The following is a 25,504-nucleotide window of genomic DNA, read 5'->3' as shown; positions in this document are numbered from 1 at the left end:
AAGCAGCTCTCGGAAGCAGCGGCATGTGCCCCCTCCGGCTGCTATGCGGAGGCATGGCCAGGCAGTTCTGTGCACTGCCCCATCTGCAGGTGCTGCTCGTGCAGCTCCCATTGGCTGCGGTTCCCGGACAATGGGAGCTGCAGAGCTGGCTGCCCCTGCTTGTAGGAGCCGGGGGGGGGGGCACACTGCTGGTTCTGGGAGCTGTACAGAGCCACAGCGGGCAGGGAGCCCCCGCTGCGCCTCCGACTGGACTTTTATTGGCCTGGTCAGCGGTGTTGACTGGAGCAGCCATGGTCCCTTTTCGCCCGGGCGTTCTGGTCGAAAACAGGACACCTGGCAACCCTAGGTATGTCCCTGATTCTGTTGCAAGGTGTTTGGGGTTGTATATCTTCAACAGCTGAGGTTAGAGTGAATGATATTTTTGATCACACCACTTTTTTTTTTACTTCCTGTGGGATCTGTTTTGTAATGGATTCTGTAACAAATGGAACTGATAGGTTAGTCTTTTTCTTTTATCATTAATTGGATTTCATTGCAATATTCTAATGGGGTTCGACGAAGTGAGTTTCAGTGGATAGCTATTTAAACCCCTTTACAGAATCTCTTAGAAGGGCAAAAAACAAACCACTTCTCATGAACCACCTGTTTTGTGTAAAATATGTTCTGTAGTGCCAAGATCTTCCAAGAAGAGTTGGATCACTAATCCAGCTCTGACAGTGCTTGGGTATTCAGTTCTTCCACTTAATGAGCTGGTTATTGATGTTTTTCCAAATGTTTTCATGTCTTCAATGCTAGTTCAGAAACGTAATGTGTTGTGAATGCAGGCAGAGAGGATACCAGCTGCATCAGGCAAACGCCACTGTGTGCTCTCCCTGTTTCCTGTAATGGAGTGTGCGCCATGTTTCTCCACACCTACCTTTTTCCCCCCCAGGGCCTACATTAAGATTCAGCTTTTCTAAAAGGCAGCGAGAGGGAATAAAATAAAAACTGGATGATAAATATTTGCAGTTGATTCAAAGCTCTTCTCAAAAGTACCCTTTGAAGGAAAAATAGCTCTCACAGTGCACGAGAGTTGGATGGAGATTTTCTTCCTCACAGGTTTCAGTCCCACATAGCTCTTAAGAGTACAAGTGTCAAAGACACAAGTGGAAGGTTATAGCCCTGAGATGCCCCATGCTAAAGCTACATTCTAAAGCAAAGTGGGACCCCTGGGGTGTTCTCTTGTATATTTACCCTTAGAATGCTCTTTTGCAGTGTTATTGCGGACAGGTTGGTGCCAGGATATTAGAGAGACAAAGTGGGTGAGGTAATGCTTTATGGACCAACTTCTGTTGGTGAAAGCAACAAGGTTTTGAGCTACCCCTCTAGCTCAAACCTCCAAGGAGCGGCGGTAGTTATTTTGGTGGAGGAACGTCTCTTGCTGACATAGCACTGTCCACACCAGTGTTTGTTGGTGTAACTTATGTCACTCAGAGGGGTGTGGTACAGTTATACAGACAAAATGCCAATATAGATATACACCTTCGATGATAAGTAAGGCTACGATTTAGTTGACGATTTTTAGTAAAAGTCATGCACAGGTCATGGGCAATAAACAACAATTCACAGCCCGTGACCGTGATTTGTACTATATACCCCTGACTACATCTTAGCTCTGGGGCAGGGGGGCACTGCTCTGGGGGTGATGTGAAGGGGGGGGGCTGCTGCTGCTGGAGAGGGTCCTGGGGGCCAGGGGCCATGAGCAGTGGCTGCTCTGGCCGCCCCTGGGGCTGCCCACCCGCTGCTGCTCAGGTGGTCTCCGGGGCCAGCTGTCCAGGGTTGCTTCAGCTGTCCCGATGTGGCTGGCTGTGGGGCTGCCCACCTGCCCCAGGGACCACTGAGCTGCAGGTGGTCCCGGGAGCAGGGCCGCCTGAGCATCTGGCTGCAGAGCCACTCCAGCAGTGGCCAGTGTGGCTTTCCCCACGGCCGCCTGGGCAGCCCTAGGGTCAGCCACACCAGCCGCTGCAGAAATCACAAAGGTCGCAGAAAGACATAGAATCTGTGACTTCCGCGACCCCCGAGACTGACAAGGAGCCCTAATTATAAGTGCCCTGGTGCAGGGATCACTTTTTTGTTCCATGTTTGTACGCTGCCTAGTGCAATGGGTTCCTGCTCCGTGACTAAGTCTGCTAGTGCTACAGTAATACAAATACACGGAAGGGTGGGGTGAATGGACACTTAAAGTGCGTGGTGCTCCCTCACCTGGCGGTGCAGCAGCAGTTTATCTATAACCAGAGCAGTCCTGACCTTGATTACTTTGTGCATAGGCATAATGAGATAGTCTTGTTAATGGCAGTGTCTTTAGAAATACAGCTAGGCACCACCAGGCAACAATTAAAATGTAATAAACTTTTTTGTGGTTTTAATATTTGAATAAATTTTTGTATTTATTCAATCTATAAAATGTGCTGGTTTTTACCTTTTGGTGCAGATCTATTATATTGAAAGCCACTGGGTTAAAACAGAGCTAAGAGAGCTCATTCAGAACAGACCCGTAAAAGGAACTTTGCCCTTTGTACCATGCCTTCAGGGGAAAGGCTGAGTAAATACGTGGTCCTTGCTAGAGGGCTAAAGGTAAAAAAAACCTCTGACTTTTGGACCAATAGAGGATGCACGTAAGTCAGTGAAGGTTCTTTCACAGTGAAGGTTCTGTGTCTGGCTCCCAGACACGTCTTTAGAGGCGGTTAATCAGAGTCTCAGCTCTGTTCATGAAGTATGGGGGGACAGTGTCTTAGATAGCTGGGGTGCAAGTCATATATAGTTGTATACCTCGAAGCTCAGCACCTTGAATTTGCAAGTCTAATATGACAAACATCTAAGCAAAGCAGGCAGCCGATTTGCACATGAAGTGAAATTTCGGAGTGGTGTTCAGGGGTTGCACATAATGGAGTTCATTGCTGTATCCAATCAGCAGGTGACAAAGGCCTGGATAGCTGGTGAGGTCCCATGGCCTTAGGTCAATGTCTCAAGCGCCAGAACAATATCTGCTAAGGGGTGCAACAGCTGAAGAGCTGAATTCCATACTTCTGTTAATTTGATATGCTTGGATTTGATTAATAAGATGCTATGTCTTCTGTCAGTGGGTGAACTTTAGCATTAGCTCTGTTTAAGAGCATAGCTTAGCTATTACCTTTTCTTGGAATTTTAGTTGCTGAATGCCACATGAGGGTTTCCTTTGTTTCTCCTTAATCTGGAAACAGGCTAACATTTTTTTCCATTAAAATTTGCTTTGTTCCTTTCTACATAAAGCTTTTGCCTTCAGGAATTTAAGTTTTGGCAACTAACAGAATTAAAATGGCTTTCCTCCTAAGTGCTGTAAAGTGTGTGTGTGTTGAATCCGATCCTAATGACTCCAAGTGTATATTTCAGCACATTAATGCATGAATGGATTGAAAAACCAACTAACAGTAATTTCTTTCCTTGTAAAATGTTACTGAATGGTATCCCAGGAGGCTGTACGTTATATATCCCCTTTATGTCTTACACAAGGTCACTTAAAGGCTGTAGCCTGGAAGGAAAGAGTGAATAACTTCAATAGCAATGTGGTGAAGCTTCTACAGATGATAGATGGAATGAGCCTTTTTACAAAGGTCTTTCCATTTGCTGTCTGCAAAAATCTTCATTACAAAAGGGCACTTCTTTGTGAGGTACATCACTTTCTCAGGTGGATCTTTTCTTAGGATCCAGGTTTATCTTGAATCACCCTATTAGTATGGGACAATTCCCTTGGTAAAGAGGATATATAAAATTTGTGAGGTGTAATTGAGATAGAAAGAAAACATCCTTGTAATTGTGATAGTAGGAAGTTCTAGAGTAAATAAAATGTCAAACCTGGTCCTCTCCTGTAAAACAGACCTCCTCCTCCTCACTTTTTGGTTAAAGATGAGCAAATAAACAGGTGTTTCAGATCATGGTTGGGGTTATCCTGGAAAGTGAAGATTATCATATCTGTCGGATGCATGTGATGTTCCATCACTTCTAATTTATTTAGTCTACCTCCTTATTAATACACAATGCTACTGTACTGCCTTTATTTCCGTCTTCCCTGAACAGCACATACCTTCAATTCCTGTACTCCAGTCATGACTACTGTTCTACCATGTTTGTTATCCCTGTAGTATAGAGGTAAAAGCCCACCATAAACTGATAGGCGACCATCATATACTCACAGTTTTGACTGCTGGTCACGTAGTTTTTATACTAATCGGTGTCATCCAGGTACCAAGGCACAAGCTGAGTAAGTTTGTCTTGAGCCTTATGGAAAACGAAGATCTTAACAGGGACTGAAACAGTCAAAGAACGAGGCGCAGTGAGAAATATGGAGGGATAATTAGGAGCTCTTCCTGCATCAGTGCTGCACGTAGTTATTTTTTAACTTTATTGCAGCAGCCTCTGCACTTCACTGTCATAGGTCATGGGGGCAATTGTACAGACTGATGCAATTAGGATAGATAGTGTGTTCTTGCCCTCTCCCTTCCTCTTTGCATTTCCCAATCTGAAATGGATGAGGCTGCGTTTTCGTGAAGACTAGCAGGCAGCATGGAACAATAGCCACCCAGGAGCGTTGCCGTCTTCCTCTACTGTGAGCTTTCAGTGCTCACATGAGGCAGATTCTGCAGTGCGCACACTCATATGGTAATATTGCAAACATGTCTTCAGGAAAATATGAGCCGAAAGACAGCACTGGAACAAATCTTGGCCTTTTCTGCTGGACAGAGATCTGGGGACTTGCCATGTGGTGTGAAAGGTGGATGTGTTGGACGACTGTTCATCCCGAAGTGTTGTGATTTGCTGCAGTGTCAATGCAGCTGTCTGGGCCTTTCAAGCAGAAAGTTACTCTGAAGCCTACCATATTAATCTGCCAAATAAAGAAGAGTTGTAATGTGTATTAATCGATTTTCTTCAAAAACAGATTGTTTTGAGCACATGAAAGAGGGTGATAGACTTAAGCCTAGCAGGGTATGAAGACTGTGATAGTGTTACATAACTTACTATACAGACTGTTGTATAAGAAATTCAAGTTTAGTTTTCTGCAAGTATGCAGCAACAATTTGAGAGAGAGATTCATTGTAAACCATAAGAAACAGAGTTAAGGATGAGTTCTCAACGTCAACACTGAATTTCCTCATTTGAGTGCCTGATATCTCAACCTTAAATGTTCATTAATTCTAGGGGCAGATTCTCATTTACTTTGAGGCTCCTTTACACTGCTCAGGGTGAATATATTATATTTGTATTTATCAGACCAATATAACGGGGGCCTAGTGGAAATGAGAATCAGACTTTTTCCCTTGACATTATTATTTTATCATTGGCTTGCCATGTCTTGAGTATCTTACAGGAGATGGAGAACATTTTTTGCTTTAGTTCAGGGTGAAGAATGTTTACATGAAAAACTTGTCTTTTCACAGTCCCTGAGTTATGAATACAAATAGAGTTGTGCGGATATATTCCATCTACCTGCTTGCTTATTTGACCCTCCTCACTATTTTATCTGAGAGCCTCCTGATTCGGAAAAGGATCGTGTGCAATGTTGATGGAGATAAAAAAGGAAATTAAATCTAATAAAGCAGTAATTATGGGTGATAACTACCTGTGTATAAGCTGATCATTATATCATGTCAGAGCACAGGTTAGAGAAGCAATTTTTCAACACCGTTAACTATTGATTCTTGGAAAAACTAGTTCTAGAGCACACAAGAGAAGAGGCTGTTCTGAGCTTAACCTTTTGCAATCCACAGTAGTTAGGTTCAAGAAGTAACTGTAGTTGAACCACTAGTAATGACTACAGTATAACGAAGTTCAACATCCTTCAGGAGGAGTAATATCAAAATCTACCGCTGAGAACGTTCACAGTTACATTAGATTAGATTAATTTTTTTAAATTAGAGATATTATAAACCTTCCATCATGGCATAGGTCATACACCAAATGATCTGTTATGGGCAGGCTACTCTGTAATTGTCCTTTGTAGAGTGACTCTTTCACATTCTTTTGAAGCATCTGGTATGGCCCACTGTCAGACAGGATTACTGGATTAGTTAGATGGGAACAGTTCCCACTTCCATAGGCACTCAGATGTCCTGGTGAAAAACATATGTAGAAAGAAAATTAGAGGGTACCATTATAGACTGCGTTAATTTATGTAATGTATCATGTCATCTATAGACATGATATTTTCTCTGCGTCAACTCCAAGAAAAGTGCAGAGAGCAAAACCGGCCATTGTACATCGCCCTTGTGGACCTTACCAAAGCATTCAACACAGCAGAGCAGGTCTATTTGCAGTACTAGAAAAGATAGGATGCCCGCTAACCTTGTTAAGTCTTATACATTCGTTCCACAATAACATGAGAGAAACAGTCCAGTTTGACGGGTCCACTTCGGACAGCTTTGAGATGAAAAGCGATGTGAAGCAACAGTGTGTTCTTGCCCCTACACTCCATGGAATCTTCTCGGTACTCTTAAATTGTGCTTTAAAGACATGAAAGGTGGAGTGCATCTCCACACAAGATCAGATGGGAAACTCTTCAACCAATCCCAGCTTAAGTCAAAGACCAAAGTCAAAAAAAGAAAAGGAGTACTTGTGGCACCACAAGTACTCCTTTTCTTTTTGCGAATACAGACTAACACGGCTGTTACTCTGAAACAAAGTCAAAAAGGTGCTATTCAGGGAACTTCCTATTTGCTGCTGCTGATGCCCTCATAGCCCACAATGACGATCTACTACAGGTTTCAAAGTAGCAGCCGTGTTAGTCTGTATCCGCAAAAAGAAAAGGAGGACTTGTGGCACCTTAGAGACTAACAAATTTATTTGAGTATAAGCTTTCGTGGGCTACAGCTCACTTCATTTGATGCATTCAGTGGAAAATACAGTGGGGAGATTTTATATACACAGAGAATGGTAACACCCATTATTTCATGTTCTGTGTGTATATAAAATCTCCCCACTCTATTTTCCACTGCATGCATCCGATGAAGTGAGCTGTAGCTCATGAAAGCTTATGCTCAAATAAATTTGTTAGTCTCTAAGGTGCCACAAGTACTCCTTTTCTTTTTGTGATCTACTACAAGAACTCATGGACTGCCTTTCAAGTGCCTGTCAGGCATTCCCTGTCACCATCAGCAAGAAAATGGTTGTATTAGGAGGACAGGGTTTCCACAAGATCCTTCAATTACCTTAAATGCAAACCAGCTAGAAGTGGTCCAGAAGTTCAGCTATTTAGGTTCTACAGTGACACCAACCTCTCACTGGATGAAGAACTAAATGTTCACATTGGAAAGGCTGCCACCACCTTTAGCAGACTAACTAAAATATCATGGAACAACTCAGAGCTTGCCATCAAGAGCAAAATGCTAGTGTACCAAGCCTGCATCCTCAGCACTCTCATGTATGTTGGGGAAACATGGAGTTTCCACCTACATTGTTTACACCGTATACTCAACCGTATACTCGACACCAAATGGCAGGATAAAGTCACCAATGCAGAAGTTCTTCAAAGGGCAAATTTACCAAGTGTGACAGCCCTGGTCAAGCAAAGACGACCGCGCTGGCTGGATCATCTGAATAGTTTGGAAGACTGACGCCTACCCAAGGACATGCTATACGGGGAGCTATCGGAGGGAACAAGAACAACAGGGTGTCCCAAGCTTCGTTATAAAGACGCAAGCAAGCGAGATATAAAGGAATTTGGAATTGATCCTGACTGATGGGAAATCTTGGCAAGTGATCGTAAAAAGTGGTGCCATCGTCTCCATCAGGGTATCAGAGTCCATGACAGAAGCTGTCTCCTACAGCTTGAAGAGAAAAGAACCCACAGGAAGCAAGCAGCTCCCAACCAAGATAGATACATTTGCAATAACTGCTAGAGATCATGTACATCTCGGATTGGATAATTCAGTCACATGAGACATTGCAAACCATCTACATCATAGGCTGCAATTCCCATAATCTCTTGCAGACGAAAGGATGCCAACACAAATGTCACTTTTAGTGCCATGGAAGCTTCATGAGAGCCTGTTGGGAGAGGGAGGAGGAGACAATAGTGTCTGTCTGCAGTTGCAATTGTAACGATGCGGCCTCTGGCAGGACACTACTGAGAGTAACAATTCAGGACAAATTGCTTAGAGCAGGGCAGTTACAGCTGGGTTTCCTTTACCATTAAGGCACACCGAACCAGCCAAACAGAGAGGACTTCGGTCTCACGCCACTGGCTAACCATAAGTCATCCAAGCAATTCCCTTAGACCAGCGGTGGGCAAACTTTTTGGCCCAAGGGCCACATCGGCGTTGAGAAACTGTATGGAGAGCCGGGTAGGGAAGGCTGTGCCTCCCCAAACAGCCTGGCCCCCTCCCACTTCCCGCCTCCTGACTTCCCCCTTCAGAACCTATGACCCATCCAACCCCCCTGCTCCTTGTCCCCTGACTGCCCCCTCCCGGGACCACCACCCCTAACTGCCCCCCCCTGGAACCCCTATCCCCTATCCAACCCCCCCATTCCCTGACTGCCCCCCTGACCCCTATCCACACCCCCAGCCCCATGACAGGCCCCCCTCTGGGACTCCCACGCCTATCCAACCACTCCCTGTTCCCTGACTGCCCCCCCTGGGATCTCCTGCCCCTTATCCAACCCCTCCCTCTGCCCCCTTACCATGCTGCTCAGAGCAGGAGGAGCTCGCAGCCCAGCTGGAGCCAGCCACGCTGACACGGTGCCCGGCAGGAGAGGCATACCAGAAAGCTGGTGGCGCGCTGAGGCTGCGGGGAAGGGGGGACAGGGACTAGCCTCCCCGGCCAGGAGCTCAGGGGCTGGGCAGGACGGTCCCAGGAGCCACAGTTTGCCCGCCTCTGCCTTAGACACTCCAGTTTCCCAGTATCACCACCAGTGCCACTCATTATGGGGGTGAATTGTTATGAAAACCAATAACCCAATAAAAGAAAAAAGGTTCTCTCGATCCCAAAGGACCAAGCCCCAGACCCAGGTCAATATACAATTCAGATCTAACCCACAAATCACGCTGTTGCCAATCCTTTAGAATCTAAAGGTTTATTCATAAAAACAAAAAAATATAGATGAGAGCTAGAATGGGTTAAATGGAATCAATTACATACCGTAATGGCAAAGTTCTTGGTTCAGGCTTGTAGCAGTGATGGAATAAACTACAGGCACAAATCAAGTCTCTGGAGTACATCAACAGCTGGGATGGGTCATTCAGTCCTTTGTTCAGAGCTTCAGTTTGTAGCAAAGTTCCTCCAGAGGTTAGAAGCAGGATTAAAGACAAAATGGAGATGCTGCTGCTGCCTTTTATAGTTCTTTTGCCATGTGGTTTGTGCTTTCTTTGTTCCAACCATAAGCCACCCAGCATATGGCCTGGAAAAACCTCAGAGTTCTGTCCATAGGCCTGTCCCTGCATACCTTGCTGGGTCACAAGGTGTGTCTGCCTTCTCTCAATGGGTCAGTTGTGTAGCTGAGGGTCCTTAATGGGCCATCGAGCAGACTAGGCAGAGCTGATGCCACATTGTCTGGGGTGTCACCCAGAAGCATAGCACAAGTTTGAAATACAGACAGTATCGAGCCAATGCATACCACTTTAAATAGAAAAATGATACATGCATACAGGTAGCATAATCATAACCAGCAAATCATAACATTGTCATAGACACCTCACACGACAACTTTTGTACAATATTTGCTGCAAATATAGAACAGTGGTTGCAACAATGATTTATACGGTCACAGTTTGTCAATTATATCACAGCACTATAAGGACCAATCAGTATATTTTTAAGTATATACAGGAGCTGATTCAGGAAGTGACTGTAGCTGAGGCTACTAAGTATTATTAACTACAATATAATTAAATTCCACTGGCCAGATTGGGTATCAAAATGTGACACAACTTCAGAAAGGGCAATTTAAATAAAATGAGGTTAGTCAAAAAGCTCTAAAATTAAAAGTAAAGAGAATAAAATCCTTGGAGGTGTCATGAAAACAGTAATAGAGTCTCAGAAGTTATGCTCATTGCTGAACAGGATGGATACAAATAAATGATAGTTTGTTCAAGTGCTAAACCAGCTTTTGGCAGCTGTAATTTCTTCTGCAGGTGCCGAGGGAATATTTTCTTAATTTCAGTTTAGGACTTGTGTACGCAGTGGGTAATGCACACTACAGGGGTGTGAATTCTAAAGTGCACATTAATTGGTCCATGTAGGCCCTGTTGGTGGTCACTAAATGTTCTTTATGTGCTTTAATGCACTGCGGTCTCCCACATCTGACCTGCAGGGAGTTTATCGGGATATTCAGCCAAAACTTCCCTTTGCTCTGTTCATTCCGTTAGCCAAAGGTGTGCAACCATGAGTAGCCATAAACTTCCTTTCCCGCCCTGGTGTCTATACACTTCACATACTTACAGATCGTTATCGGATTCCTTCTTTAGCCAATCTCTATGATACTTGCCGCTTGTCTTGTATGTCAGTCCCTTCAGCCCCTTAAACATTTTGCTGGTCAGTTCTCTCCAGGTTGTTTTATATTTATAGTTGGGAACTGATGTTCTAGGCATGGTCTCACCTTGGTCTGTGAAGTGATATCTCTGCACGTGCAGCAGCTTTTTTACCTCTCTGTTGTACTGCAAGCTCCCATCCAGTTTCACGCTAAATCTCTCTTGGTATCATCGCCTCCCAAATAGATCTCCCTTTTCATATCTTTCAGATTTGCCCTATAGTTTGCATCTTGCAGTATCACCAGATTGAGTCTTGTTCATATTGCTACACTAGTGTCTTTGTATTCTATTCCTTACCCCCTCAAAAAACAAAACAAAAACACACTGTGCTAAAAATATGTTAAGGCTTCAAAGTGAAACATTCACAAGACAAGTCAGGAACTGCCTACACAACTCTATTTCTGCTACTTTGTGTGTGTGCATTATGATAGTCTTTAATTAACCCGGTTCCATACGTTTTCCATTCCTCCTTCAGTATGCAGATTAGATGTTAGCATTGGATGAAGCCGCTGATCTATACTGATTATTATCATCACTGTTAATAATGTAGCCTGCTTCATTCGCTGCTCACCACCCTACTTTTGCATGTGCTTTGCTTGGTCAGTTTTATGTTGTTCAGGACCCCAAAGTGCTGTGGACACTTCTCTCCATACGGACGAGTCAGTGTCTTCCTCAGGATCCTTAGGCTGTGCAGATTCTACTCTAGGACATCATATGTACAATGCAAAGGGGGTCCCATTATACTGCGCAAGTCTGGAAAGAGCAGGGAGATCTGCAGCCTCTCTTGGGATTGGACAGTGTTTAGTTCACATCTCCCGATCTGCATATCTGGGCTCCAGTTTCAGAGCATTTTATACCTTTCCACCATTAAAAAGCAGCTCCCTTTTGTTGTGGCTTTCTTTAGGAAAAATTGTTCCTTGTCTCCTATGTCAGATAGTGATACAATTGATGTGCTGGAGTTATCTTCTTGCTCAGAAAAGTTTCTGGAGGGAAACCCATCATGTTTCTCAACAAAGATGGGATTGTTTTTATCTTGTGATCATAAGCAAAACTGGATCTGGCAGTTCTTCCCCTTGATGAATTTGATTCAAATCTTTGATTCAAATATCCCTTGTCTTCACTTGATTTTCAAGTTGTTCCAAGCATCCCTTCCTAAGTAGCTTAATTTTAATGTGTGTTTTTGTGAGAGTCTCTTGTTCCTCACCTAGTTTCTTTGAGATTTCTCATCCAGCTCTTCGGTGTGCTGCTCATTGCTGATGACCCACTTATTTCATTTATTAGAAGTTCATGGAGGACTTGAGCTATTCAGTGCTGGTTATGATTTCTCTCAATGTTTTAGAGTTAACCTTCTCCCAACAGAGCTGGCTGCTCCCTGTTTTGCCCAGCACTATATGAATCACTGATACTCTTAAAAAGAACAGGAGGACTTGTGGCACCTTAGAGACTAACAAATTTATTTTAGCATAAGCTTTCGTGGGTTACAGCTCACTTCATCGGATGCATGCTTAGTTCATTGTCAAACTTATCTCACTTGTTTGTAGATAATTTTCTTCTGACGCCACTCCTGCAGCAAAGGGAAGAGCTCCTCTAACCGTCTTGGTTCAGGATTTTCCCTCTGCCAGCTGTTCGGCTATGGGTAACATCTGCCTCCTAAGGGTTCATTGTGCTTCACCTGACTTTCTGTCATGTTGCATCAAATGCTCAGTTGTCTGGCTGGGGAGAGCTGTTTGCTTCTAAAAATGGGAGAGCTGAACCATATAAATAGAGGCCCGTTTCATGTTTTCAGTTTCCAAACAGAATGACAGTTACTTAGATTTATAAAAAATTAAAGCATTCCAATTTAGAGGGTTTTAAATATTGTATGTAGACAGTTTTTCCACATACACTGCAACAATGGAGGTGGGGAGGAGGAGGATTCTTCCTACTGAGGGGCAAAGAAAGACTATGGGGCTTTATTAGCCATGGGGCAATGGGGATTGGGGTGGGTAAGAACAATTTTGCCTAAGAAATTTGGTTTCTCTTAACCAAGATGGTAAATTAGTTTAAGGGAGTGAACGGTTGCAAAAAGAGCAAGTCTATAAAATACCTTATGGGACAACTGATAAATTCATCAATTTCTTATGTTGCAATTTATGTCCAGCTCACGGGCCTGAAAAGTCATAATTCTGTCAAACCTGAGACGAGAGCAAATTTGAATTCGTTTTCTGAAGAGAGACAGGAATGAGGAGACAGATCTATTCTCTTAGTTGGAGTTTCTCTGTAAGTTTTCTCTGAATGAGGAACATGAGAAACCATGCTGCTGTTCACGTGACTTCTGAGCATTGTCTGGTAGACAGACCTGAGCCAATACTCTTACAAAATGACTCCTTCAAAAGTTAGGCTGGTAAATATCCAAGCTGCCTTCTAAGCTAGTTGTAAACCTCTCACATTTTCTGCCCTGATCAGAGGTGGAATTTGACACAAAATGTTAGTTTTGGCACAGTAATTCTGAATACTTAGCGCCTTTTGTGAGGAGAGTAGCCCTCTTACAGTTCTATTGCTGATGAGTCAGATATAATAGTGCTGCTGAAAGCGTGCTGCAGAATTTTTCTCGCTTTATCAGGTTGAATAAGTTAACAGCACCTGCAGAAGTTAGAGGCATAATCTTCACTGTTAGCCCAGGCACTCATTCATATTTACAGAGCTGTTCAACATTGGGCAAACCAACTGGGGCTTGAATTGAGTTTCCTGTTGAAATAAAGTTGATGCTGCTGGTAATGATACAACTATCTGTCTCTGTCTCTGCAGAGCAGGACATCTTAATGGAGTTTTCAGTAACTCTTTTGCGGGAGCCAAATGAGGATTTAGGGGTTAGATACCAGCAAGAAGAGAATGGGGTGTCAGGCTGTTACGAAGGGCATTTCTTTCAGCGTGCAGAATCCTGCTTCTGAGCATACTGGGGTTTATTTTTGTATTGAGATAATAGAAGCAGGGATGGAATAATCAGTATTTTCTCCATATCTAGTTCAGAACTAGGTTATTGTGTAAAGTACCTTCAGATGTCTTGGCTGTAGAAGGCACTACATAAATAAAATTATCTTTGTATTGTATGATATAACATGTGAAGAGATTTACTGTATAATACAGTGATAGAGGGAAGAAGAAACATCATTGACTGTTAGATAGTATGATAGGATGTAAATATTGTCTTGGTGGATTTTCCTGACATTTTGCTGGGCACCATTGTTGCTGCCATTGTCTGAACACTTTTTGTTTTTGTCAGAAGGTAACGTTCCTAAAACGCAATGCTTAACATCACCGTCAAAAGTTTTTATGATATCTGTGAATCTCAGAAAAAGGTTAAAAAACAAACACAAACAAAATCAAAACAAAAAACCCCAAAAGGAAGAACAGCCAAAATCTTTGTCCCCAGAGCTAGGACTTGAGCCCTTCTCTGAAATTCTCATGAACAGCAAGAGTGCTATGAGTAGTGTCGTGTGCGATAAGTGGTCTCCCTAGTGCTCCACTTTCCTTCCAGAATGCTCATAATCTACATGCAATGCTTCAAACCAGGGCCCAGGAACATACTAACCAGGTGTGTAACCAGGACATGTCTCATGCCACAGGGGCATCATTGGCACAGCATTGTTAAAGTAGGAAAGATGGTTAAACCGACGTTTAAAAAAATCTGAGTTTATGATATGTATATATTTTTTGCGATTCGGGGTGAGATACTGGGGCACCATGGTCTAATTTTACTGTCTTGTCTTTTAGATTTGATCCATTTTCTCCTATTCTCTTTGTTTGTAGGAATAAGTCTGCATTTCTTAATGCTGGATGTACTGGCCACTTGCTTCAGACTAAGGAGGACTGGCTCTGCTTTGGAATATGGTGCCTCACTTCTGTGTCCCAGTATTCCTTGTACCAGCAGTAGTTCTGTGCTGCTTGATGCCTTCAATGGAGGCAGACAGTAAGTAACGTTCAAACCGTAACTTCCTAAAACCTCATGAACATTAAATATTTTCTTCCATCAAATATTCACCTGCTTGGCTCAGGTATGTGCTGAGAGAGAAATGGAAAAGTAACTCTAATGGTCTATTGTTTCCAGTGCGATTAAATAGGACATGCCTGGGAAGGACAAAATAAAATCTTGTCCTTTTCTGTGACTTTGAAAAACAAACCGTCAGTAAGAGTTGTGTGGCATTGGGGGAGCAATATGTCTAATGACTGTGAGTTTGAAACCTTAGATTTGATTCTGATCAGCTATAATGGACTAAACACAGCTTTGTACTGGGAGGAGGAGCTGCTACCGTGCACAGGGAATTTCCATTACTTTATTTTCCCCATTCTTTTATTAATTTCATTGACCCTCAAAACCTCCATGCTTCTGCTGAAGCCTAGCAGTCAGATGGTTGCATGGATACTGATAAATTGGAGAGGTTTCTGAAAAGACCTATGAGAAGGATTGGAAAACACACCTTATGGTGAGAGACTCAGAAGTTCAATCTAGTTAACAAAGAGAAGGTTAAGAGGTGACTTGATCACAGTTCATAAGTACTGAAGGAACAAAATGGACACCATGTAGAATCAAGCACGTGGGTTTATTACACACAGCGCTGGCGGAGTGTCACCTTGCTTATTAGGCTCAGAGACACTGCCAAATAATTGATTACACTGGATTATATGGATTTTCCATGGGCAGAAGGAAATGACAAGGTAGGTAGTCCCAAGCCCCTTGATAGGGCTAACTAAATAAATTTGTTAGTCTCTAAGGTGCCACAAGTACTCCTTTTCTTTTTGCGAATACAGACTAACACGGCTGCTATTCTGAAAGATAAACACAGTAGCCAATAGTCAAAGATTACATAATGTCTCTGCCCATGGTTTCAGGTTAACAAGTAACATACAATTTGTACTTTAAACAACGTGTAAAGTGTGTTAGTATAAAATATATCTGTTGAATTCTGATTTGGGGTCCATAGGAATGAAGTAGCTCCTCTGATTGTCCAACAGGTACATACTTGGGGGTTAAAGTAGAAAAACATTGAAAAGTATGGGGCAATAGGAATTGTCTTTGAGTTGCTGTCATTTGCACTTCCAAAGGCAGACACTGGTATCTGGGGAGGGGAGGAGGATGCCATATCTCATGCTGACATGCTTGAACCTCTTCCATAAACTCAAGGTTGGTGTGTGGGGAGAGCATGGCTACCTCCTCTGCCAGAGGAGAAGACACAAACATCATGGGCTGCTTTCATTCCTTTGGTCTGTTTGCAGCTTCAGATAAGAGCTCCAATTACTGCTCCCCATCTGGCGTTTTGGTGACCAAGCGTACCTTAGTAAAAAGCAAGGTTGTCTTTTATTTGTTCTCCTTCTCTTAGCTAATATTGTTCACTGTTTACTGGGCCTCTTGACCAAACTCTGGACTTTGGGCCTGTAAAAAGAGTTGACACAACCTATATCAGGTTTTTACATAAACAGCACATGGATTTTGGCCCTTCAGGTACCTACAGGGGGAGTAGAAATTTAATAGGGGGCTCTTCAGTGTAGCAGAGAAAGGTCTAGCACGATCCAGTGGCTGGAAGTTGAAGCTAGACAAATTCAGACTGGAAAAAAGGTATCATTTTTTAACAGTGGGGATAATTGTACACTGGAACAAAGTACCAAGGGTCATGGTGGTTTCTCCAGCACTGACAATTTTTAAATCAAGATCGGATTTTTTTTTAAAAAAAGATCTGCTCTAGTTCAAAAGGAATTTTTTGGAGGCAGTTCTCCAGCCTGTGTTATATGGTGTCAGACTCGATGATCACAATGGTCCCTTCTGTCCTTGGAATTTTTGAATGGGTGAGAGCTGCTGAAGATTGAGCAGGTGGCCCTGCTGTAGCACTTCTAGATTCGCATGTCAGTAGAGTGAAGGTAAAATATTTTAGTATGGTGCTGCCTTGTTTTTAACCTGTATCAACCAACACAATGCTCAAAACGTTCTGGAGCCCTCATTCCGGCCGTGATTAGCCCAGTCCAGGAGAGAAATGAAAAAAGTAGGGCTGTCAATTAATCACAGTTAACTTACATGATTAACTTAAAAAAATTAATCACGATTAATTGTAGTTTTAAACACATTGTTAAACAATAGAATTCCATCTGAAATGTATTAAATATTTTGGATGCTTTTCTACATTTTCAAATATATTGATTTCAGTTACAACACAGAATACAAAGTGTACAGTGCTCACTTTATATTACTATTTTTATTACAAATATTTGTACTGTAAAAATGATCAACTAAAGAAATAGTATTTTTCAATTCACCTCATACAAGTACCATAATGCAATCTCTTTATCGTGAAAGTGCAACTTACAAAAGTAGATTTTTTTTTTCAGTTACATAGCTGCATTCAAACAAAACAATGTAAAACTTTAGAGCCTACCAATCCACTCAGTCCTACTTTTTGTTCAGCCAATTGCTAAGACAAACAAGTTTGTTTACATTTACGGGAGATAATGCTGCTGACTTCTTATTTACAATGTCACCTGAAAGTGAGAAGAGGCGTTTGCATGGCACTTTTGTAGGCGGCATTGCAAGGTATCTATATGCCAGATATGCTAAACATTCGTATGCCCCTTCATGCTTCGGCCACCGTTCCGGAGGACATGCTTCCATGCTGATGACGCTCGTTAAAATAATAATGTGTTAATTACATTTTGAGTGAACTCCTTGGGGGAGAATAGTATGTCTCCTTCTCTGTTTTACCTGCATTCTGCCATATATTTTATGTTATATCAGTCTGGGATGATGAGCCAGCACATGTTGTTCATTTTAAGAACACTTTCACTGCAGATTTGACAAAACGCAAAGAAGGAACCAGTGTGAGATTTCTAAGGATAGCTACAGCACTTGACCCAAGGATTAAGAATTTGAAGTGCCTTCCAAAATCTGAGAGGGATGAAGTGTGGAACATGCTTTCAGAAGTCTTAAAAGAGCAACATTCTGATGTGGAAACTACAGAACCCGAACCACCAAAAAAGAAAATCAACCTTCTTCTGGTGGCATCTGACTAAGATGATAAAAGTAAACAGCTGTCGGTCTGCAATGCTTTGAATCATTATCAAGCAGTACCCGTCATGTTATAAGAATCACACAAGATCTTTTTCAGGGGAAAAGGCAATATGCCACATTTCTTGGAAATACAACAATTAGCATGTGCATTCAATCACACACCCACACTGTCCAGAAGTTGATGTTATAGTTATCAGTCCAGAGACTGGATCAATCTAGTGGCCAGCTGGGTTGATCGCAGGTAGGGAGGAGCCGAGTTCTGTCAGTTATGATGCGATGCTTCGGGGAAATGTTGGCAGGACGAACCCAAAGTCTCATGGCAAAGCCCCGTTTACATAGAGATTTTCCTTCGTTGGGACCAGTGAGTTTTGCATCATCAAGTTGTAATCAATTGTTGTTTGACGAGTGTTTGTTTTCTTAAATTGTCCTTCTCATCCTTTATTTTGTTCTTTTATTAGTTTTTTAGGGAGTTACCCCATGCGGGTTTTGATTACAGCTGTTTTGTCCCCACTGATGGGTGCCTGCCACATCTTCCAGAGTCATCAATCTGCCCTCCTCTGACATCTCAACAGGGGCATGTTGCAATCTCCTTCTGGCACTTTTACGTCCATCCTCCATTCCTTCCTAGAACATCTGGTCCAGTGATGGCCTTCACACTTATTTTTGAACACGCACATTCCTCATTCACACACAAAACAGGGTTGATTTACACAAAGCATTTGAACAGGAACATCAAATTGCAATGCAAGAAAAAACAATCATTGCATTCTTTTATTTATTTTAAAATGCTAAACCTACAACAAAGTGGTGACCCTAAAATGTCTGTCACTGCCTTGAAATCACAAAATTCAGACACAAAATTCTGGCTAATGCATCTTTACCAATGGCACACTAGGCCATTCCTTTCTGCTTTCAGAAAGGGTGGCTGGCAAAATATAATCAAATCATACATCAATGCATTTAATACATGCTACACAAAATTCTTTATCCTTCTTTTTAAATTATACAAAATAAAAACACAAAATCCTAATACTACAGTCACAAGCATGGACGCATGTCCTCTGGAATGGTGGTTGAGGATGAAGAGACATATGAATGTTTAACGCATCTGGCATGTAATTATTTTGCAACGCTGGCAACAACAGTGCTATGCGAATGCCTGTTCTCACTTTCTGGTGACATTGTAAACAAGAAGCAGGCAGCATTATCTCCTGCAAATGTAAACAAACTTGTTTGTCTGAGTGACTGGCTGAACAAGAAGTAGGACTGACTGCACTTTTAGGCTCTAAAGTTTTACATTGTTTTATTTTTGAATGCAGTTCTTTTTACATAATTCTACATTTGTAAGTTCAACTTTCATGATAAAGAGATTGCAGTACAGTACTTGTATGAGGTGAATTGAAAAATACTATTTCTTTTGTATTTTACAGCACAAATATTTGTAATAAAAATAAAGTGAGCACTGTACGCTTTGTATTGTGGGTTGTAATTGAAATTAATATATTTGAAAATGTAGAAAACATCCAAAATATTTAAATAAATGGTATTCTATTAATAATAGTGTGATTCATCACACAATTAATTGCAATTAATTTTTTGAATCGCTTGACACCCCTAGAAAAAAGCTATGAAAAGAGAGTTTGTGGAGCGGAGGGAGAGGAGAGGAGAAACTTGGCTAACTGAGCTGCTGAAAATGCGTTCCAGGAGTGCTCTAGTGAATGTGTTACACATAATGCAGAAAGCTCTGCAGGCTCGTTTTTCAGCCTTGCTTTTCATTCCTCAGCTTGGGCAGCCATCTGTATTAGCTAGGCCTATCCTTAGATATTTGTGGGGCCATGTCTAAGGTAAGACAGCTTCCTCTGTACCTATGACACAGGTTCCCTTCCCCCTCATCTCCCTGTACACATGGCAGGTGCCAAGTCACCACCTTCCTGTCTGCTGCTTTTTCTGGACTGGTGTGACTTTCCCTCCCACACATTTTTGTTGTGAAACTTCAAGACTGCCGGTATTATCCTGCACATGAAGCAGAAAAGAGAAGTCAGAACACAGGTTTCTGAGCAGGGGAGATATGGATAATTGGTGTTCAGTCTCTGATACAGCTGTCTGGCACCAGCCTTGGATGGGATAGCTGATGGGGAATAGGAGTGGTGCTCTGGCTGCCACTGATACCTGTCAGAGGGTTGATTTTTTTCAGAAAGGCTCAGCAACCAGAAATCTCACTGAAGTCCATGGGAGCCGCAGGTGATTAGTACTTTTTGAAAATCAGGCGGATTCTCAGTTTTTCTTGGAAATTAGAAAGTCAAGTTTGGCAGTAGATGGCTGAGATGTGCTTCCAGTGCAGCTTGTTATAACAATTAGCTGCTTCTCACACAATGATTACTTTGTCATCAGATTTGTATTTAAGCTACAATTTTACAAAAACTAGAGAAAGTCACTGTGGATCTTGATGAGAGCCTGGTTGTGAGGAGGGAGGGAAGGGATCAAAAGCTTTTAAGCTTGAGTGAAGGGGAGACAGTGGGCTCCGAGGTGATGGAAGTAAGATGAGGGACGTGGGGGAATAGGAGGAAAGATGAGTAATTAATATTTACCAGCAATAGCACTTCTGCACAGCTGGTGGGTTAATGTAATCTCTTTCAGAGCCTCTCTGAGTGGGTCACGACTACAGCTGGGGGAAAGAATGGTCATTATGCCACAGCTATCCCCTTCCTCAAGTTCTCCTGAGTGGTGTTGACTGTAAACTTTTAATTCACCTCACCTGATATAAATAGTTCTTAGCCTGTTTTGGAGTCAGGAGAGAACAAGAGGGTGCAAGCTTTATCCTCTAAGGTATGAAGGTTCCTGATGGATAATTATCCCTGCTCCTCTCCTAGAAAGAACAAAGAGCTTTGCTGCATCAGATACAAAAGCAGGAGTCATCCAAGGTATCTCAGGACTTTTCTGATTCTAGTGATACTCTGTGTTGTTTACATGTTGCTAATTCCATGGAATGTTACACTTCCCCATGTTTAAATTTACCAAAATTGGCCCTGCTTCACAGCCCCATTTCCAAATATTGATGTTTGGGGTGTGAAGCGCTGCCTCTTAGGAGGCAGGCAAGTCTTTTTCTCAGGCTCTGAGTGATTGAATTGCTTCTTCCTGACATGGAAGGCAAATTTGTAGAGCTGTGACCTGGATGATCCTGTACCCTCCACAATTGGCACAGATTAACCAAGAATCATAGAATCATAGAATATCAGGGTTGGAAGGGACCTTAGGAGGTCATCTAGTCCAACCCCCTGCTCAAAGCAGGACCAATCCCCAATTAAATCATCCCAGCCAGGGCTTTGTCAAGCCTGACCTTAAAAAATTCTAAGGAAGGAGATTCTACCACCTCCCTAGGTAACGCATTCCAGTGTTTCACCACCCTCCTAGTGAAAAAGTTTTTCCTAATATCCAACCTAAACCTCCCCCACTGCGAATTGAGACCATTACTCCTTGTCCTGTCCTCTTCTACCATTGAGAATAGTCTAGAACCATCCTCTCTGGAACCACCTCTCAGGTAGTTGAAAGCAGCTATCAAATCCTCCCTCATTCTTCTCTTCTGCAGACTAAACAATCCCAGTTCCCTCAGCCTCTCCTCATAAGTCATGTGTTCCAGACCCCTAATCATTTTTGTTGCCCTTCGCTGGACTCTCTCCAATTTATCCACATCCTTCTTGTAGCGTGGGGACCAAAATTGGACACAGTACTCCAGATGAGGCCTCACCAATGTCGAATAGAGGGGGACGATCACGTCCCTCGATCTGCTCGCTATGCCCCTACTTATACATCCCAAAATGCCATTGGCCTTCTTGGCAACAAGGGCACACTATTGACTCATATCCAGCTTCTCGTCCACTGTAACCCCTAGGTCCTTTTCCGCAGAACTGCTGCCTAGCCGTTCGGTCCCTAGTCTGTAGCTGTGCATTGGGTTCTTCCGTCCTAAGTGCGGGACCCTGCACTTATCCTTATTGAACCTCATCAGATTTCTTTTGGCCCAATCCTCCAATTTGTCTAGGTCCCTCTGTATCCTATCCCTCCCCTCCAGCGTATCTACCACTCCTCCCAGTTTAGTATCATCCGCAAATTTGCTGAGAGTGCAATCCACACCATCCTCCAGATCATTTATGAAGATATTGAACAAAACCGACCCCTGGGGCACTCCACTTGACACCAACTGCCAACTAGACATGGAGCCATTGATCACTACCCGTTGAGCCCGACAATCTAGCCAACTTTCTACCCACCTTATAGTGCATTCATCCAGCCCATACTTCTTTAACTTGCTGACAAGAATACTGTGGGAGACCGTGTCAAAAGCTTTGCTAAAGTCAAGAAACAGAAAGAGCTTCTGTCAAGAGCTTCTGTGGAGGTGCAGTTTGACCCCAGTAGTGGCTCTAAATTCCTATTCTTCCTTTATCCTTCCCCACTGACTCTCTTTTGAATAACAGGGTGAAACTGTTCAAAACAAATTGGTCTGGATCGCAGCATCTGAGAAACAGAAAGGAAGGAAGTGCCTCAGCTGCCAGTGGCAGGAGAAAAAAAAAGTGACAATTTCATTTTTCCTTTCTGTCCGAGGGACAGGCAGGTTGGGAGCAATTAGACTTCCAATTAAGGGATGACTTATCTGGAGATGGAAATTGTGTTTTGTAGAAAAGGACATTGCAGCCAAGGCAGAATACATTGGTGTGTATAACCTTGTGATATCCTTGTTCCAAAGGAGAAAGCTGGAGCTTGAGGTAAAGAATGAGAAGCCCTGCCATAGGATTTGGAGCTGGGCTGATACATAGTGAGAAGTGACCTCTAGATCACTGTGGCTGTTCATTCTCCCTGTTGGAAAGCCATTTTGGAGGGTGCTACAGAGGTGTCAGGATCAATTTAATATCTGTTGAGTGCTCTAAGTTCCTCTGATAAAAGGTGACAGAACAGGGAAAATATGTTTCTAGATATGAACATATAAAATATGTTTCATTGTTTCTAGATCCCCTAGACCCGGTAAATAATTGAGGGTAAAGGGGACAGTATGTGTGGATCAGCTGTGTCGTGTATCTGACAATAGGCTGTTGCCCTGCTTTGTACTCAGGAGCCCACACATAACCTGGGTTTCCCTACTTGCTAAGTCTGTTGTTGTTGTCACAACAGATTTTAGTGCTGCTGCTGTAGCTTTTCGACAGTTAGGCAACTGTCATATAGCGAGACGTGGAAGGGTGAGATAAAACAGATTGAATATGTAGTACATAGTAGTGCAGGGAATTTACTACATTGACTTGCTTGGAATTGAGTTCACAGAAGCTGCAAGTAATGGTAGTGGTGAAGAAGTGGAGGGTAATACAAAGGTTGACCATATGTCACTGTTTCAGAAAAGAGGTTAGATCAGGGTGGGCAAACTTTTTGGCCTGAGGGCCGCATCAGGGTGGGGAAATTGCATGCATGAATGTAGGGCTGGGGCAGGAGGTTGAGGTGTGGGAGGGGATGGGGGGTGGGAGGGTGGTGTGCAGGAAGGGGTTATGGGCAAGGGGTTGGGGTGCAGGAGGGCTGTGGGATGTACAAGGGGGCTACGGGCAGGGGGTTGGGGTGCAGGGTGGAGAAGGAGTTTGGGCTCCGGGCTCCAGCCCAGCGCCACTTACCTGGAACAGCTCCGGGATGGCAGGGGCGCGCATAAGGGCTAAGACAGGCTCCCTGCCTGCCCTGGCCCAGCACTGGTCCGAGAAGTGGCCGGCACATGTCCCTGTGGCCCCTGCGGGGGCAGAGGGCTCCCTGCGCTGCCCTCACCTGTGGGTACCTCCCCTAAAGCTCCCATTGGCCGCGGATCCCCGTTCGTGGCCAATGGGAGCTGCGGAAGGCGGTGCCTGCAGACGAGGGCAGCGCACGGAGCTGTCTGCCGCCCTGTCCCCTAGGGGCTGCAGGGACATGGTGCCATCCGCTTCCAGGAGCAGCGTGGGGTGGCAATCCCACGGGCCGGATCCAAAGCCCTGAGGGGCCAGATCCAGCCCGCTGGCCGTAGTTTGCCCACCCCGGATTAGATTGTGGGTTCCACACTGTAAGGGAACAGAGTCAACAGCATCACAAACCTTTCTGGTGAGCTACCGCCAGGGATAGGTGAGCATAAGGGTGGGTGGGTGGATATTAGATATATGTATCTTGTATATACATATCTATAGTGCTAGTTTGGCAGACAGTACTTTCAAAACCCTCCTATTGTTTTTGCAGACTGCTGTGGAGAAATTATTAAATTTTATCTGTGATCTGAGTGTGTTTCTGTCAGGGTGACCCTAATTCCATTAGAGCAGCTTGGAGCTGATTCAGGATGATTGTTTTACACTTTCTCCCTCAGCTTGCTCATGTTTTTCTTTTATGCACTCTCTCTGCTTCCCCTTCTGCTAGATCTCAACTATACCACAGAAAAATGGCTTCGCAGATTTCATTTAATGTTTAGTTCAATTGTCAAGGAAAAAATGCTCTTTTCAGGCCTTTGGAATATGTTTCTTGCTTTAATAAAAAAAAATCTTTTCAACCAAAATATGTGGAGTCTCAGGAAAAGAAATCAATACTTTAGGCGGAGGCCATCATCACTCTTTCTTTAAATTAGGCTTTGTGTTTGACATCCTGGGCATGGCTTCCATTAACCGAGGGGCGGACGAAGTGACCCAGCAGAGGTCTTTTCTAACCACGTGTGTCTTGGATTATCTCAGGCAGAATTTCAAAGGATTTAAAGAAGAAAGCTTCTTCCAAAGTGACCTTGTAGGGTGGAAGAGCTACAGCAGGGCATATGTCAAGTGAGGTGTGAATGTGATATGTGGCAAATATCCAATTAACTATTTTGATTTCTAAAGATTTTGGATGAACTTCAACTTTATTTATTTATGGGGAGGACAGGGTAAATAATTGGCCAATTGTGAGCTTGTGCTAATAATGGCATAGCGTTCGGCATCGCAGCAGTGAAATCTGAGAAAGGACTGTGAAAATAGGTGCTGACTTCTTATGTCAACAGGCCTCTGTCCCTGTGAGGATCTGTCTATACAACAATGGACGGACACACATATCAAATGTGGGCTTTTACCTATGGCCACGTTATTTGGATCCTAACTTGGGTCAAGAACAGGAAACCAAAGATTATGGGAAGATGATAAAGAATTGTTAGCTCTAACTTCCTGGGACCCAACGATTGAACCTGACTGATCTTGACTCCTTGATTCAACTGGGCCTTCTTAGACTTTCAACCTGCTTGACTGGTGGTGACTCCGTAACTGATCAGCCACAGAGATAACCGGTGCAGGCCACCCTTGAAGGACAGCTGTAGGGGAACAACCTTGGTTCGAGTGATCATGAGCTAATTCCGTTCAAGCTAACTGGAAGGATAAACAAAAATAGATCTGTGACTAGGGTTTTTGATTTCAAAAAGGCTAACTTTAAAAAATTAAGGAAATTAGTTAGGGAAGTGGGTTCGACTGAAGAACTTGTGGATCTAAAGGCAGAGGAGGCCTGGAATTACTTCAAGTCAAGGTGCAGAATCTATCAGAAGCCCGCATCCCAAGAAAGGGGGAAAAGCTCATCGGCAGGAGTTGTAGACCAAGCTGGGTGAGCAAGCATCTCAGAGGTGAATAAGAAAAGCAGAAAGCTTACAAGGAGTGGAAGATGGGAGGGATCAGCAAGGAAAGCTACCTTATTGAGGTCAGAACATGTAGGGATAAAGTGAGAAAGGCCAAAATCCATGTAGAGTTGGACCTTGCAAAGGGAATTAAAACCAATAGTAAAAGGTTCTGTAGCCATATAAACAAGAAGAAAACAAAGAAAGAAGTGGGACTGCTAAAGACTGAGGATGGAGTGGAGGTTAAGGATAATTTAGGCATGGCCCAATATCTAAACAAATACTTTGCCTCAATCTTTAATGAGGAGCTTAGGGATAATGGTAGGATGAC

At 43.2% G+C, this 25,504-nt stretch overlaps 1 protein-coding gene across 12 annotated transcripts in view; it reads left to right on the top strand.

Moving 5' to 3' along the window:
• PTPRF (protein tyrosine phosphatase receptor type F) overlaps window positions 1-25,504 on the top strand; it is a 605,446-nt gene that overhangs the window by 230,263 nt on the left and 349,679 nt on the right. For all 12 annotated transcript variants that reach the window (XM_075131918.1, XM_075131917.1, XM_075131916.1 and 9 more), the window contains one exon: window positions 14,324-14,483. In XM_075131918.1, the coding sequence (XP_074988019.1) occupies window positions 14,402-14,483 (82 nt within the window). In that variant the 5' untranslated portion in view covers window positions 14,324-14,401. The remainder of the gene's footprint in view (window positions 1-14,323; window positions 14,484-25,504) is intronic.

This window comes from Caretta caretta, chromosome 8 (assembly GCF_965140235.1).
Source record: "Caretta caretta isolate rCarCar2 chromosome 8, rCarCar1.hap1, whole genome shotgun sequence".
In the NCBI taxonomy this organism is placed as follows: Eukaryota; Metazoa; Chordata; order Testudines; family Cheloniidae; genus Caretta; species Caretta caretta.
This window is presented reverse-complemented; position numbering and strand designations above follow the sequence as displayed.